Source organism: Phalacrocorax aristotelis, chromosome 4 (genome assembly GCF_949628215.1).
Source record: "Phalacrocorax aristotelis chromosome 4, bGulAri2.1, whole genome shotgun sequence".
Taxonomy (NCBI): Eukaryota; Metazoa; Chordata; class Aves; order Suliformes; family Phalacrocoracidae; genus Phalacrocorax; species Phalacrocorax aristotelis.
This window is the reverse complement of record NC_134279.1, coordinates 58,147,350-58,163,766: the sequence shown is the minus strand read 5'-3', so window position 1 is coordinate 58,163,766 and position 16,417 is coordinate 58,147,350. Positions and strand designations below refer to the sequence as shown.

The 16,417-nt window shown below is 37.1% G+C and overlaps 1 protein-coding gene across 3 annotated transcripts in view; it reads left to right on the top strand.

The window, feature by feature from the left end:
• The window catches only part of N4BP2 (NEDD4 binding protein 2), a 39,759-nt gene that overhangs the window by 13,552 nt on the left and 9,790 nt on the right, over window positions 1–16,417 (top strand). For 2 of the 3 annotated variants that reach the window (XM_075091637.1, XM_075091638.1), the window contains 9 exons: window positions 1,709–2,927; window positions 3,769–3,893; window positions 5,090–5,178; window positions 6,960–7,036; window positions 8,837–8,992; window positions 10,131–12,460; window positions 13,868–13,953; window positions 14,690–14,732; window positions 15,719–15,963. In XM_075091637.1, coding sequence (XP_074947738.1) covers window positions 1,709–2,927; window positions 3,769–3,893; window positions 5,090–5,178; window positions 6,960–7,036; window positions 8,837–8,992; window positions 10,131–12,460; window positions 13,868–13,953; window positions 14,690–14,732; window positions 15,719–15,963 — 4,370 coding nt within the window. Of the gene's footprint in view, window positions 1–1,705; window positions 2,928–3,768; window positions 3,894–5,089; window positions 5,179–6,959; window positions 7,037–8,836; window positions 8,993–10,130; window positions 12,461–13,867; window positions 13,954–14,689; window positions 14,733–15,718; window positions 15,964–16,417 lie in introns of all 3 variants that reach the window. The other variant, XM_075091636.1, reaches the window with a different exon arrangement.

The window sequence follows — 16,417 nt, the reverse complement described above, 5'->3', positions numbered from 1 at the left end:
TGTATAGCTCTTTCCATGAAAGGTCCTCCAAGTTTGACAACGTTTCTGTGAGGCTGGTAATTTGCAGTAGTAGTGCGCTCCATAAATGGAGGTACAGTTTAAATGGCTGCTTCTGTGACAGAGCAGGCAGTGGCAGAGTTGTGAGGAGAATGTTTTATCTGACAGTTTCTGTGCCATATCTGCTAGATCCATAAACTGCTTCTGCAGGAGGGGTATTTTACGTTCTAGATCAGAAGTTTTTTAAGACAATGGTACACTGTTATGTGGTCCTGCCAGCATTTGCTTTTCCTTGAATACTTGAATTGAGCTTTTGTTTTATTTTCTATTTTGCACTGTCATCTTGTAATCTCCACTGAGGATTAGTTTTTGGAGGATAAATTCTGTTTGTCCTGTTGAATTCTCTGCAGCCTCACCTGGGCTGTGTTTCCCCCTTGTATTCTGCCAAGCTATATAACCACCTCTCCTGACAGACTATTTTCCTGTCTGTGCCCACTCCTTTCCGTGCTTTTGTGGTTTTGAAATTCTTCTATATACAAGCTCATTTGCTTATAAGAAAAGTAATGGGTGGGATGCTGGATAGCAACATCTGAGGAGTTATTTGGAAGGGGAATAAGTCATATGGAGTATTTTAATCAATCTGTATTCATATGATCATATGTGATCAGCTGCGATTTTTCTAAGGCTGTTTGCAAAGAAGGCAGAGTTTGGCATTTTTTTATATGTATGAAAGCTAGGTAGCCGTTAAAAGGACTGCTTTTATTGCCATTTTTTTCTTAGCTAAATGTTTATAACTTAATAGGTCTTTCACATTTGTTGCTTTGATTGTTATTCCTTTTGAAATTGAAAGTGATGGAATTACTGATTCATGCTTTGAACTCTTAATATTTACCTTTTTCAGAATAACAGATTTATCTAGAAACTTGTTGGGGAATTCAGTAAACATTGAGTTTGTTATTGTGTTGTACTATTAACAATAGTTTAAAAATTGAAAGATCAGCATCTTTTCATACGAGTAATAATAAGTTGCTCATAGAGTAGAGAAGATGGAAGGACAAGGAAGATTTTTATGTAATGTGTGCAGGAAGAGTTGCACTTCACTGGACTCTAGATTTTTTGCTACTCTGTTTTTCAGAAAGACAGAAGCTTAGCTTTAGAGCTCAGATGGTACATGCCAGGTCTTCATTGTGTTCATTTTGATCACAGGCAACCTATATTCCATTTAGTGGCTTTACAAAGAATTAATGTAGATATTGGATTTTTCAGGCTATATCAGGTATGATGTTTTCCACTGGGCCTAGCCATAATGAACATATTTTGCATACTTTTATCTCTTTAGTCCTCAGTAGTGTTTTTCAGTTCATTTTACACTATTTCACCTACATGAGATAGGTTAGAAATAAGTATCTGTTTAAATACCCTCTTCTGATTTTTTTCCACTTAATAATTTTAGACACAATTTCCTTAGTAATGTTTATGCTTATTAGGTTATTACTTTGCAATATGTCTGTTTGAGTTCTGCCTTTACCTCTAATGAGAAACAGATAAAGGGAGTTGCAGAAGGTGTGTTAAAAGATGAATTGGTGAACTGCCTTTTGGTCTTTTCTTTATTTGTGATAAATACTCCTTCAAGTAAAAAAAATTGTATTCACATCAGCTTGTGTTTGTTCAGTTGATCATACTTTATTCTCTTCACCTTATTCAACAGTAGAAAATGCTATGGATTATCTGCTAGAGCTGTCCACCCATGCCAAAGGAGTAGCATCTTCAAAAAGCTTGGGTTTTGATTCAGTATCGTCATCACTAGCTCTTGTTAATCAGCAAAGATCTGTTGCAAATGAGAGAGCGGAGGAAAGTACTGCAGAAGAAAGTAATTCTGAAGACACAAAAGAAAAGGTTCTATCACCTAGTGTGCAGCTGACTGAAGAACTGGATTCTTTAATAGAAAATGCCTTTCAGAGATACAGTTTGAGTGATGAATTGCCTGATTCTGCAAATGACCAAATGGCACATAAGTGCTCTGTGGAACATGATGACTTTAATGAGTTTCTTGAGTGGGAAAAATCTGATTCAGGTTGCAATGTCCTACTTTTTCCACAGCAAACAGGGACAAATAATGAGGTTTTAGAAAACTGCTGTTCTCAGCCACCAGTGAGCCATCTGAGCGTCCAGAGAAGCTCACCAGCTGCATCAGACGCTTTTGCACAGATATTGGAAGATTGTGATTTGTCGGAAATACATGATGTAGTTTCAGAGGTCTATCAACAATCAAATGGAGAAATATCATGTGGAAATTCTGAAAAGACACAAGGTACTGTTTTGGATCGAAAAAGTGTGACTGCTGCTTCTGGTGAGTCATCCCAAAGACCTCTGGAACTTGGAACAGCTGTCACTGGAAATCCTAATTCAGGGTGCCTGGAACAGCACAAAGAAGAGGTAGTGACTGTCTTTAACAGCCACCAGAACACTTCTCTTCCAGAGGCCTGTGTCTCTCTTGAAACATCTAGTTTCAAAACACCCAAACCTGCAGATTTTCAGCAAACTCAGCAGGATTATAACTTAAATTTTTCTACAGCATCATGTCAAGCTCAGCAACAATGGAATCTCATGGCTCCCATCTTTTATCCGTCCAGTGGAAGTCACAGCTTTGTAACTCCTGTAGCTGTCAGCCTAGGGCAGTGGAGACCTGTTTCAGACTATAGGACTTTGGAAAAAGGACTTTTTTTTTCCTCTCCAGTGGTTTCAAATGCCTGGGATAGCAACCCTTCTCTGAAGGTATGGGGAAATCAAGATAGAAACTCAAAATTGAACCTCTTGCAAGCACAGCAGCCACCTGTTTGTCACATGATGAGAAAAAAGATGCACCTTATAGGTCAAGTACTTGTTCTTCTCAGAGGTGTTCCAGGATCAGGAAAATCGTATTTGGCAAGGTAGAACATCTATATTGTGAGCTTCTAAAAGAAATTGCATAATTGTGTACAGGATTTAGTGCAGGCAGAGACAATTTTCTGACATTTGTAGATAGTTATGCTTATACCCAAATTGCCAGCTACATGGTACGTGCAGCATGATGAGTAGCAGTAATTGCAGGGAGCTGAGTTGCTTGCAGCTCCTTGACCTGTAGTGGAAATTGAAATAGGAGTGGTTAGCTTTATTCTGCCACTGGCCGAGGAAGTTTATGTCAGCAGAGGATCATTGCAGTAGTATTAGGTCTGCTATGTTCTTCCAGTCCCTGTTGATTTTTGGGTGTTTCCTTCCAATAACATGGATGGAAATATGCTAGCTCTTTATAGGCAGAACTTCGCCTTCCAGTGTTGGAATTCTTTTGTGCAAGTAGGACGTGTGGAGCTTCCTGGGTTGAATTCTTGATTTCTTTTCTAACTCTCCAAAAGCCTAGCCTGAGCTTAGACTCCTTTGGCTAGCACCTGAAATATTTGGGGCAATTAAGACTGTATGTGTATTTGTTAGTGTGAAAGCATGTCACTAGATGTAGATGGAAAAAATACCTCCCTTGTTTTGAAATGAGACTTGTTGGGAACCTCTGTGAGCTCTTTCCCCTAGATAGCCTCAGTCTTTGGAAACGGAGCAAAATTATTTTAGATCATCTTTGCCTGGAGGGTGATTTCTACCCTCCCCTTACCTAAATTTGCTGCTACCATTCCAAATAATCTTGGATTTGTACAAGAGAGTAAATACACATATGTATGGTAGCAGATATCAGGGCTGGGGAGGAGAAGGTAGATAAGCTATTTTCTTCTTGATCTTTCACAGGACTTTGCTTGAGGATAACCCAGGTGGAATCATTCTCAGTACTGATGATTACTTTTATAAACATGGACAATACCATTATGATCCAAATCGCTTAGGGGAAGCACATGACTGGAACAGGAAACGAGGTGAGAAATAAATACGGGATTAGCTTGCTTGTTTACGTTTCAGTGCTTGTGTTCTGTTTAAAAAGCTGCCTGTCTTGTAACACCTGTGTTACAGGACAAGCATTTATCCCATCATGAAAGTATTTTTTAATATATGTATGGAAAAGAATAGGAACATAAGCTCAGAAGTCATCTATCCATTGTGTGTTTTGCAATTAAAAATTCCAGTGTCTTTGTCAAAAGTTTGTTTTGTCCTCAGATTTCATCATGGTATGTATTTTGGGTTGTGTCCTATTTCTGGAGTGGGAGTCTGTACCACCTAAAAAAAATATTTCTTCTGAGATGAGTCATTATATATGCATATGCAATAAGTGATGAGGGTGTTTATACAAATAACACTTACATGGATATTTTCCTGCTCTTGATTATTTTTTTCTCTTGAGCAATAAATTGTTGGCAAATCGAAAACAAAATTATAAGAGCGAGACAGAATAAATGATTTTTTTTCCCCATAACCAGTGTATTTTTTGATAGTGGCTCCCGGTAAACTCACCACAGAACAACTCTTTTTAAAATTTTGCATGCTAAATTTGAACCATGATCACTTTTCTACTGTCAAATTTATGATCAGTGGAGAAATGGCTTAACAAGAAATGTGTGATTCACCGATAACTTTGATTGTTCAGACGCATTGTAACATAGCTACAAAAACATGGTGCTGTATCTCAAAGCTAGTGATTCTAAACATTTCATTACTGTGTATTTAAATTACAATAATTCTTTTGATTTTTCATATTTTATACAGTTTACAGAGTGGACTAATCTTAAGACTGTTATAAAGCCAAGAATTTTGTATGCAACAAAGAAGTCCACTTTAAGGTGATCATGTAGTTTTTTTTAGTTTAATTTACTGATTGATTAGTCATCTTGGTACATTTTACATCTGCATTTTCATTCCTTGATTATCATGCATATGTTAATTCAGAAGAATAACGTTATATCTCAGTAGTTTTACATGTGAGGGGGGGGATTTCTAAACTAAGAGGGCCTGAAACAGATCAAGCTGTGGCAAGAGTGCTTTACGCAGTGGTTAATAATTATGGATTATCTACTTAAAAAAAATTATAAATTTAGAGAATTAGTATAAATATTATGTGTCCACCCTATTATAACGAAATTAACTGTATCACATTCTTTTGTGCACGTGTGCCTTTCAGCCAAAGAAGCATTTGAAATGAGAATCTCTCCTATAATAATAGACAACACAAACATACAAGCATGGGAGATGAAACCTTATGTTACTTTGGTTAGTATTACAATTTTATCAATGTGAAAAGGGATTACTGACCAGCATGGCAACAATGTATGTTTTAAAATGAGACTGTGTTTCTCGGTTTAGCTGTTATTTTTATGTTTAGCTGCAAGGAAGTCCGGAGTAATAAAAAAAGTGTTACCTGGAGTTGTATTACCCAGTGTCATATTCTCTGTGTGTCTGAGTATTGACCTGGCCTAGTTTCCAAGTGACAAAGCCAAGTGCTTTGCACTTGGGAGCAAAAATAAATATTGTTGAGGAACCTGAATTCTGTTCCTCTTTTATATGATCAGTAAAATTATAAGCTGCTTGCAAAATATAATCATTAATTAATGAGTGATCTTTGCTCCATGCAACTTGAAAACTCAGCCTTAGTTTCATCCTAAATATGACAGAGGCAGATACCAGCTGACCAGCTGGAAGGCTAGAGTTATCAAATATTGCTGCCTTGCTGGAAGCTATGCAGATTTACTTAATCTTTATTGAAGCGATGTAATCAAAATAATGTACCTGCACTATTTTATGTCAGTAGTGTAGTGCTTTTATGTAGTGACTAAAAGTGACCAGCTTTTATCTATTACTAAGTAAATGCAATTGACATTTAACTTCTGAAGTTACGTTTAATGATTTAAATAACTTTGTGAACTCTGTTATAGGTTTCTCATACTGCATTTTTCTGAGTGTCTCACCTTTTCATTTAATGATTTCTAAATGGGCATCAGCACTTCTAGACTCTAGCTCTTATTTTGCTGTTGATCATTCGTTGTTTTGGTTGGTAGCTTTAATTTTTTTTTTTTATGGTTACAGAACCACATTACTTTATAAAACTGGTTCTGATTAACAGAAAGAATATATTGGAAGAAATATTATAAAGTAGATCTGGAATTTCTCCTACCATGGTATGGAAACACATCAGGGAGAGTAGTATGTAGAACTGACAGCTTTTGAGCAGATACTCTACATATTCTGCATGTGGTAATGGATTAGTGAAGAGTGGGTCTTAAAGATAATTTTTAGTAATAAAAATTTTATTTTATTATCCTTGCACTTAGTAACAATCGTCAGATTAAGATTTCTTTAATAAATTAAGTCCTTGATTTTGCTTTATACTGCAGTAAAGATACAACAAAAGTTCTTCCAGGAAGTGCAGGGGTTCATAAGGTGATGAGAATTTTTTCTGAAAACAGGAATGGGGAGAAATGGCACAGTACTCAGTGTTTCTCCTGATTAGACTTCAGGCTCCTTTTCTGTCATGATGAGACTAGACCATATAAGGACCATTTACTTGCAACCTGCTCAAGTTTGCCATATGGCAGGAAGGCTGTCCACACTAGCTGCATGAATGTAACGGAATTTCTTGTTTTGGAACTGGCTTGTGTCTGGTCAGCTCCTAAAGTAAGCAGTGAGCTTTTCTTTGTCTTGGAGAGGCTGTGCACACATGTGCGTACTATACCTGGAAAGAGGAGATGTTCTGCAGTCTTGACTCAGAGCACATAGAACATTTAAAGGGATGATACAGTGATATTTTTTTTTTCTGTGATCATGGTACATATTTAGTTTTGCAGTAAGAGATGCATATACATGTTTTTAAAAATCTCCATTTATATAATCAGAAGTGAAACACTGAACGAAAGTATGTTGTTCCAAATGTTTAATTGGTTTTGAAAAACACAAAAAACATCTTTAAAGAAGCAGGCTGTACATATTGTGTGCTTTTCCATAGAAATAAGAAATGGTTGAGGTGACTTGTTGTGTTTTATATCTGTTTTATTCAGGCTCAGCAGTTCAAATACGAAGTTGTGTTCCGAGAACCAGACACTTGGTGGAAATTTAAACCAAAAGAACTTGAAAGGTAAGAATGTAAAGGAAAAATTCATATTAGATTGTATATCTTTCATAGTCTATGAACTATGATTTTTAAAAAGGTATTGCTAAGTACAGTGACTGGTGAAGTACCAAGATATCAGTCTATTTTTGTGATCATAAGTAGTTTTAAAATATTTTTTCTACAATACTAACTTTTATGGGATTTTATATGTATTATGAGATTTTTTGCTGTCACTTTATTCTAATTACATAAAAAAGATACTATTAGCGATAGATATGATGTAATGTTTTAGTGGTTGCAGTTGTTCTGCATTTAAGGTACAGTGACTGCTCCTTTGGGTTCCTGAGGTTGCAAAAATGATGTTGATTTGGGGCTGGTTTTGCATCCGGCTGATCTGTTGCCTTACTTAAAATGTGTGTGCTGTCGTCTCATGGCCTGAGAGGGACAAACGCTTGTGCATCACCATTGTTGTTAACCTCTTCTTGAGCAGGACCTTCTACACAGTCATAGAGCCATTACTTAAAGCCAAAATAGGCAAGATGTAAACCCTATGCAAGTGAATAATAAGGTAGCTAGAAAATTGGCTGGATGCCAGGTTCAAATGGTATGATCAGTAGTTCAAAGTGCAAGAGGAGGCTGTTGTCGCTCTAGGATGAATACAAGGGCCACTACTATTTATCGTCCTTTTTATGACTTGGATGTTGGGACAGAATGTCCTCTTAGCAGATTTGCAGATAATACTGAATTGAACAAGAATAATTTTTTCAGCCTTAGGAAGAGAACATTAAGAAAGGATCATGTTGTTGGCTTCAGCTACCTTTTGGGAGGTTATAGAGAAGACTAAAAAGATCTCTCCTGAGAAGGGTGCAGGGATGGGACAAAACAAACATAATCAAAATTTCCCATGTTCCAACTTGCTTACATAAAAGAAAAAACCCAAAACTTACTTTGAAAGGGTGGTGAGGCACTGAAAGAGGTAGCCCATAGAGTTTGCAGGCTTTCAGTCATTAGTGATATTCAGAATTTGACAAGACAAAGCTCTGTGCAACCTGATCTAGCTGTACCTCTTCTGAGTAGGGGGTTGGACTGTGTGACCTCCAGAGGTCTCTTTCAGTGTAAATTGTTTTGTGATTTTGTAATATCTGTTGTCATCTGAATTTGCGTGCTTAGCTTAAGGTTGGCCGCTTTTCAAGTGAGGTAAGGAAGTTTGTTTTTTTCCCTAAAATAGAACTTAAACATTTTATCCAGTACCTTCAATTTCTCTTTTGCCATCCTTGGCAAGATTCACTTGTTCTAGGTGGAACTGCTGCAGAGCACATTGCTAGTTGCTGTTTAACAGAGTCAGTGAAAATTCCTAGCCAAAGGGTGTCCAAAATAATAGGTGAATAGGTTTTTCTCAAGGCTCAGGGAGTTCTTAGTTAAGCAAAATTGGAGAAGGAAGACTGAATTCAGAAATTTACTGTACCCAGTTTGATATCCTGCATCACTGTCAGGATCTGATGTGGTGTGTTTCTCATACTTATTTGAGGAAGATACATTACTGGTACAGTGTTAGATTTTAGTATTAAGCAAAACATCCTGTTGCAGAACAGGGTCACCAGGTGGGGTGGAAAAGTCAAGTGGAGCCGCAATTTATCTGAGACCCCCTGTTTGGAATGCCTTAGTGCACTGATACAGAAAGAATTGCTGTTTCACAGCTTTTGTCCTGGCCCCCTGAATTCTCTGGTTAGTCTTGCGGTAAACTAAATTATTATTGTATTATCTTCTTTTACTGTAATATACGAATCTGAAATGTTTATTGTTAATTTTTTTTTTAATTTATAGGCGAAATATTCACGGTGTATCTAAAGAAAAGATCAAAAGAATGTTGGAACAATATGAACCCTGCCTTACTGTTAGTTCAATATTGGATTCTTCAGTCCCAGACAAATCAGAAGCTGCTGGCTGGAGTGAAGATCCTTGTCAGGAGGAAAGCTATAGGTTAGATTATTTTACTAGCTTTGTAGTCTCAAATAAAAGGCTAAAAATTCAGACTTCATAGCAGTGGAACCTGGATAATGCTGTTGAACAGTGAATGCATTAAAAAAATTAAATAATAAAAAGAAATACACTACCTAGTTTTCTTAATTTTTAAGAATTTCAAGATTTCTAGACATGGGTAGTCAAAGGATCTAGTGAACTTTCTGATGCTTTTGAATACCTCCCAGTATGGCTGTGTATTACTTTTCAATAAACTAATTTTGATTTACTTTTTGGTATCTTAGAAATGTGCTGTTGGATGTGTGTTGTAGATATAAAACACTTAAAATCTACAAAATGCTTTTCAGAAGAATGTAATTCCAAATACAAACAAACTACTATTTCTGAGTCTTTGTGTTGGTATTATATGATGTCTTTGTAGTAGAAGATGGATTCTTGGTGTAGTAGTAATGAGTCTTCTACTTGCTCTTGATTATAATTAGTTTAGACCTGTCTAGATTTATACTGGTTGTATACACGACTATTGTAGTGGCTAATCTGAGTAATGCTGCATATGCATTATAACAATGCTTAGGAAATCAGATTTTATTATAGTTATTTCAATGGCGTTTTGCATGCTTTATGTATTTGAAATGAACTGGGCACTGATAATTAATGTAATGTAGTTGACTGTGAAAATGGTATGACGAGAAATGGCACATCATCTCCTAGTTAACTTTTAGATTTTCTTTAACATTGCACCATGAGGAGAGAGCAACAGTCATTAAATGGTCATATTTACCCGGTTTGCTGATCTGAAGGAGGAAATGTCTGGCAGCAGAGTGCTTCATACATAACTGAATGCTGGGAATGGGGGAAAATAGACTTCTGAGAAAGTAAAAAAGGAATACTTACCAAGGAAAGTTTTGCTTTGCTTAGCTCCATCGTTTTTAGAAAGGAGTGTTGAGGCTAGGGCTAAGTCATCTTAAATGTGTTTTCCTCTCACTAGAGTTCTCCAGCTGGGTGGCTAGTGTCCTAAAAGGTGGTTTCTGGTCTGTAATGTGAAAATACTAAATAGCGAAGCCAAAATTGAAACTGCGGACAAGTGCTTAAAGAAGGTTTGAAATGGGTTTATCTTTCATTCCAATTTGTCTTTCAGAAAGAGAGAAGCACATTCTGATGCAATGGAAGAAAAACCTTTTGCTTCTGATGTGGAGCTTCTTGAATTAGCTGAAAACGAGAAAACTTTTCCCAGTACTTCTCTAATATTAGAAAGTAGCTGTGATCCTGAACATTTTCAGAAAGAGGGAAAAGAACTGGAAAACAACTCAGTGGAACACAATTCTGAGAACAGCACTGTTCAGGATGACTTGGATGTTTGTTCATCAGATTGTGTAGAAAAAGAACTGCCCTTAGAGAAGAAAGAAGAAACGGGAGAAAAAATAGAAGAAAATACTGAAACAAAGATGGATGAGGTTGTTGTGACCACGACTGAAGAGACTGTGTGCTTGGGTACAGGAGGAGCTGAGGAACACAGTGATAACATCATTCTCAAAGTTCAAACTGAAGTTGAACAATCTGGCAAAATATTTACAGAACCAAAATCAACACAAAGTAGTAACATAGGGGAACCAAGCAGTTCAGCTTTTGACACGTCAGGAAAACCAGAACTACTAAACTTTCTGGGTGACTGGCCTGTAGAACAAACAATGGGACAGAGAGTCAAAAGAGCTAGACGACTAGAAAAATCTACTCTGAAGAGCGATACAGAAGGTAAAACTCCCAGTCAGCAGCATCCTGGGTTAGGTGAAGAGCAAGCAAGCCTGCCTGGGACCTGTACTGTTGAAAAAGGACATGAGGAAGAAAATCGAGCCTCTAGCTGTTCCTCTGTTAGTTCAGATAAATTCACACCGGAGTTGCAAATGATAGGACATTGGCCTGTCTCAGGTTCATTAGAACAGAGACAACAAAGGTCAAGGAGAATGAGAAAGACAAGTCTAAATCAGTCTGATGAAGGTAGAAATACTGAAGGTGACATTAGTAGAAATGTTCTTGAGACTGTAGATGTGCTTCGTGGGACACCTGTGAACACTGCAGAGCAACCGGATTCAAAGAGTTTGCATGTGCACCAACCTGGACCAGCAGCTAGTGAAACAGTAGGTGAGAAAAAATCTCAGCAAAATAAGAGAATGAGGAAACATCACAAATTAGCTCTCACTTTTACAAACAACAATTTGGCCCATCCCAAAGAAGAGGAACACTTGTCTGTGGTTAATGCAGTGGAAGAGAAACATGGTATGTGCACATGTAGCCAAAAAAGTAGCTATTCACAGACTGAATCACAGGACTTCGCTCTCTTGTGGAGGTTAGAAAAGAAAATGCTTTTTCCTGAAACTACCAAAGTATTGCATGGCAGACTGGACGGCTTCAAGCCCAAAGACCTAGATAATGCATCAGATTCTAAGGAAAAAATACCCTATCGAGTTATGTATGATAAAAGTACATTTGTGGAAGAAAGTGAACTTATCAATATTGATGAGTCTGAAGAGCTAAATATGCTGTGTAAGCTCTTTGAGTCTGTTTCATTTGATGCACTGAAAGATCTGTATGAAAGATGTAACAAAGACATAGACTGGGCCACAGGTCTGCTGTTAGACTCTGAAAAGTTACGCAAAGATGTTGAAACTGAGCACTTTCAAGCAAGAGAAGCTGAGCCAGTTGTTGCAGACCTTGATTTCAAGGCAAGTACAAACTATGGTGAGAGTCTCAAAGACTGTGAACAAATGCCACAAATAACTGGGGCTGGTGATACCTCTGAGCCTTCAGAAGACAAGAACGCATCACTCAGCCTTGCAGAAAGTAGGGCTACCAAGGCAACTGTGACAGATGCTGATGTGTCTAACTTGTTGGCTGCTACCTCACTGAATGACGCGGTAGAACTGAAAAATTCTGGAGATACAGCCCCTAGAACTGACGCAGGCAGCCCAGCAGCAGGTATTATTGAGCCATCCATTTCAGGAGACCGGAAGATAGAGTCCGAGAGTCCTGTTGAAGAAGCTATAAGCAAGCCATTAGTCTCACAACTTGATGCAGGTTCATGTATACCCGTGGCTTTGCGTGGTGGTCCTAACATGACTTCTACCGATTTGAAATTTGAATTAAATAACGAAAGTGACAGTAACCCTTCAGAAAGCAATGCAGAGGATTCCCAAGTGACTGCTTCGTTACTGGAAATGGATCATGTATCTCTGGTGGGTCCTAGAAGCGGTAAGGAACTGGAGACAGATAAAGAAACCCAGAGGAGTTCCAGGGAGATATGCAGTAAAGAAGAAATAGAAACTCCAAGCTGGGATGAAACTAAAGTCAAGATACAAAGCCCTATACCGGCATCACATGCAGCCTTCAATATAGATTGCTTGGAACTAACATTACCTCCTGAACTGGCACTCCAACTGAAAGAAATATTTGGGCCTGTTGGCATTGATGCAGGTAATGGCATCATTATATCCATATTTTTATGAAAAAACTCAGTTTGGGTAAGAAAACCTTTCTTCCTTTGCCTGTGCTTTTTTTCCCCCCTTGTGCGTGATTTTTAGGGAACAGATCTGCACACTTCCTCGTGTTACTGTTTGCTTTTGTTAATCCAAAAATGGAACTGAACTAAGTGTGGCAAAAAATATAAATGCAGTGGTGCAACCGTCTGCCTTTGTCTTTTTGTATATGAGCATACTTTAAAAGCATAACAAAATGTATTTGCTTCTTTGCATTTTGAGCAACAGGCCTTTGAGTCTATGTTCAAATTCTGAAGGGATATTAAGACGATGAGGAAGATGCAAGTTATGAGTGGTTAGGAAAAAAGAAAGAAAAAAAGAAAGCTGTAGGCATTAGTTAAATAGGGGAAGGAGAAGATTAGTGGTTTAAAGAGAAGATAAAGTGTGGCTATTCTTAAAAGATGAAAACAGACTAGTCTGCCAAGAGACTATGATGAAGGAAGCCATAAGCAGCTTGAACATGCATCACAAAAGTTAGACTGATAGGAAAAGGAAGAAAAGAAAACACAAGGAATTTTTGGCTTGTATGTTTTCTCTTTTTTTTTTTTTTTCCTTTTTTCTTTTATCCTGAAGATCATGTGTGAAACCCTGGCTACCTGATTTATTGGTGGGTATGACTGCTGACCTCTTTGCCTTCCATGCCTACCTCCTCCTCCAAAAAAAAGTAGTTTGTTTTCAATAGCAGAGAGGTGTTCTATTGTGTCCGAAATATGCCCTGTCTTTTTATTTGATACATATGTACTTCCTGCCCTTTTATTTTTGAAAGGGTGAGAAACAATATCAGAACTATCCTTTTGGGAAAAGATATACCATTATGATACCATGATAATTCCTGCTGTTTCCTTTAGAGTTAGAGGGGATACTTGAAATTTGCTTCTCTGAATTTGTCTGTTTGAAAGGAGGGATGTGACTGCTATTGGGCAATAACGAGTGTGTTGTATTACATAAAAGCAGCTGCCTGTGAATTGCAATAAAATAGGGGGAATCACAGGTGTGGCTGTAAATTAACAGTGGCTTTGTAAAAGAAGGTTCTGCTAGAAAAACAGAAAAAAGGAGGAAAAATGTAGTTGTTCAGGTAGTCATATTTCAACAAGATGCAATTAAGGTTAACTTTTTTTTCTCCCCCTACCCTTTCTGAGCTTTTGAACACCAAGATAATGAATATTGTGTGGAATGCCTTTTTTTTTCCTTTTTTAACTTAGCAGTTGCTGAAGTTTTTTGCAGGAATGACAGTTTGTGCAGAATCTCCAGAATTCAAATGCATAAGTCTAGGCTACTGTACTTTAAGTGCTTAGAGAAATTTTTGTAGAATGCTTTAACTAATGTATTTTCTTTCTTCCATAAGGATCACTAACTGTTGAGGATTGTGTGGTACATATTGATCTGAATTTAGCAAGAGTGATTCATGAAAAATGGAAAGAGTCTATTCTGGTTAGTAGATTTCTTGCTTATATGGTATGGCATGCTTGCACTTTGTCAGACCATTTGTCTCCTTATGTGTTGGTCTAAATGGGTAAGATACAAGTATCTTTGTGAGAACAATGATAAAATACAATAGTAGTTTGTAAAATACGTGGCGTATATTAGCATGTCATAATCATCAGAACTGTTGAAAGACAGTTTAAGGGATGAAGGAATTGCATGTCATGAGTGCCTCATCACAAAACCAAGATTCTTAAAAAAGAAGGATCATAATGCACAATGTCACTACAGGCTGGATCAAAAATTCCACTGGCCAAAAATCATTACTGGCTTTTTGATATGTAAGGAGTTCTTTTATGTGTAATTATGTATACAAAATATCTCCATGTATATTAATTGAAGAGTTGTCTAACCTCCATTCTTTCATAGCCTTATGAAACTGAATGTGTTTTGGCAAAATTTTTGTTCGGTTTATTTAATTAAGGTTATGAGATGTTAGCAGTGGGGCATGTTCCTCTAGTTTAATGTGTTTTCAGAAAGATAGTTCTATCTTAAACTTCACGTTGTAATTATTTTTCTTAAATATATTTCTTTTAAAATAGCTAATCTTTGAGAAATACCATGAGACTTTGAGAAATACTGTGAGATTTTGAAGCTGGTTTACTTAGAAGTTAGCACTTGCAAAGTTTCACTGCAAAATTTATAGCTTGCTTATAACATTCATGGTTTTACTATTTTTATCTAGAAGCGTCAGAGGAGAGGTGAATCATGTAACCTGTCTGCAGAAGGTATGTATTTCTCTTAATTATAAAAAATACTTTGCTGGGGTTGCAAATATTCTCTCTATTGAAAAGTGATGGGTCCTTTCATTAAGCTAAGCCCTTGGTTCCATTTACCATTTTCTTAGGGAGGTGTGGGGAGGAAAAGAAGTTAATTATAAGTGGAATCACTAGTCCCAGGTAGATGCAAGCAAAAGCCTATTATTTTGTGTACTTCAGAGAACTTAGAGAAGCTCCAGCAGTTTGGTAGGACTTCTGTGATCTCTGTGGGAAGAAAAGGGGCGACCAGAAAACTACTAGCAGAATAAGATTTCTGCAGGTGAGGGAAGGAGGTCAGAAATACAGCATTCACACATTGTTGTCCGTGTCAGAGGAATTGATTTTTAACAGGAGGATGTATGTCCTTGTTCAAAAAGTGTTAAAATAGCTAGCAATCTAGTTTTCATTCAGCTCCCAGAAGAAATGTCCCTCTTCAGCAGAACGCTGCTACTCTTGCATGGGACCTGGGTGAAGACTTGGATGGCAATGTGGGTACAATCTCTCCACTTGAATGACCAAACAGTGCTGTTGGCAGTAACTCGTAGAAGTGTAAACCCAGATTGTTAAGCTTCTGTCCTTAAGTTGTAGAGGAAAGGCAGGTAGACATGTAAACACAGGAGTCAATAATTTTCTTATAGAAGCAAACAAACCTCCCCACTTAACGTGCGTGCAAGGTAGTTTACAGCTGCAAGATACATCTTGGCACTTGAAAATTTGCTGAGGGAGTCTGATGGTTTTGCTTCTGTTTTACAAAATAGATAAAGATGATCAGACAGTCTTTGGAAAATAGATATGGGGAAGGTGAAAATAATGTGGTGGTGGTGGTGTTCTCTGTTTTAACATTGTTTTAACAAAACCCAAACCATCTAGGTTGAAAAAATTAATTATTTTAGCTTTGCTTGTATAAATAAGCTAATAATTGTTTTATTTGTCACCTCATTTTATTGCTTTTGAAGGTCCTACAGTGATTCAGCAGATAGATACAGATGACTCAGACATGCTGTTATCTCAGAACGCAGACAGTAAAATACAGAAGAAAAAAATAAGCTGGGTTTCAGGCTCATCTAATGACATTCAGACTAAAAAAACAGCAACATCAGAGGTTTTTCCTTTTATGGATCACTGGAATGCTCAGATTCAGAAAGTTTCTCTCAGACAAATAATTTCCGAAGAAATAGCTATGCAGGAGAAACAGGACCTGGTATGTATTGCACCAGTTTTTTATGCAGTTTAAATTTGTTGCCGTTAATGAAGCAGAATAAGTCTTATCTGGTGACTGATCTTTGTGCTGCTGATTACAGCCTGAGTTCATGAAACAAATGCATGCCAATTAGTATCGTTGAATAATGTGATACAGGAGTTTGTTTGTGGTAGATTTTTCTGTTTTAAAATATAAATCTTGTTTTAAAATGTAATAGTTTGATTGTTTCACAAACAGATCATGGTGCATTTCACTATACAGGTTAGCATTTGTGTTTGGTTGAATTGTTTTTTGATTGTTCACCTAAAAACAAAGGTCGTTGTGATTTCCCACACTTTTTACTGGGAAAGTGATGTAAAAAAAAAATTCTTAATTAGCTCCATGCCTTGTTTGTTTAGAAGTGGATTGAATTGATTTTAATATTTTTTTGTTAGGAGAACTCACAACATTCCTA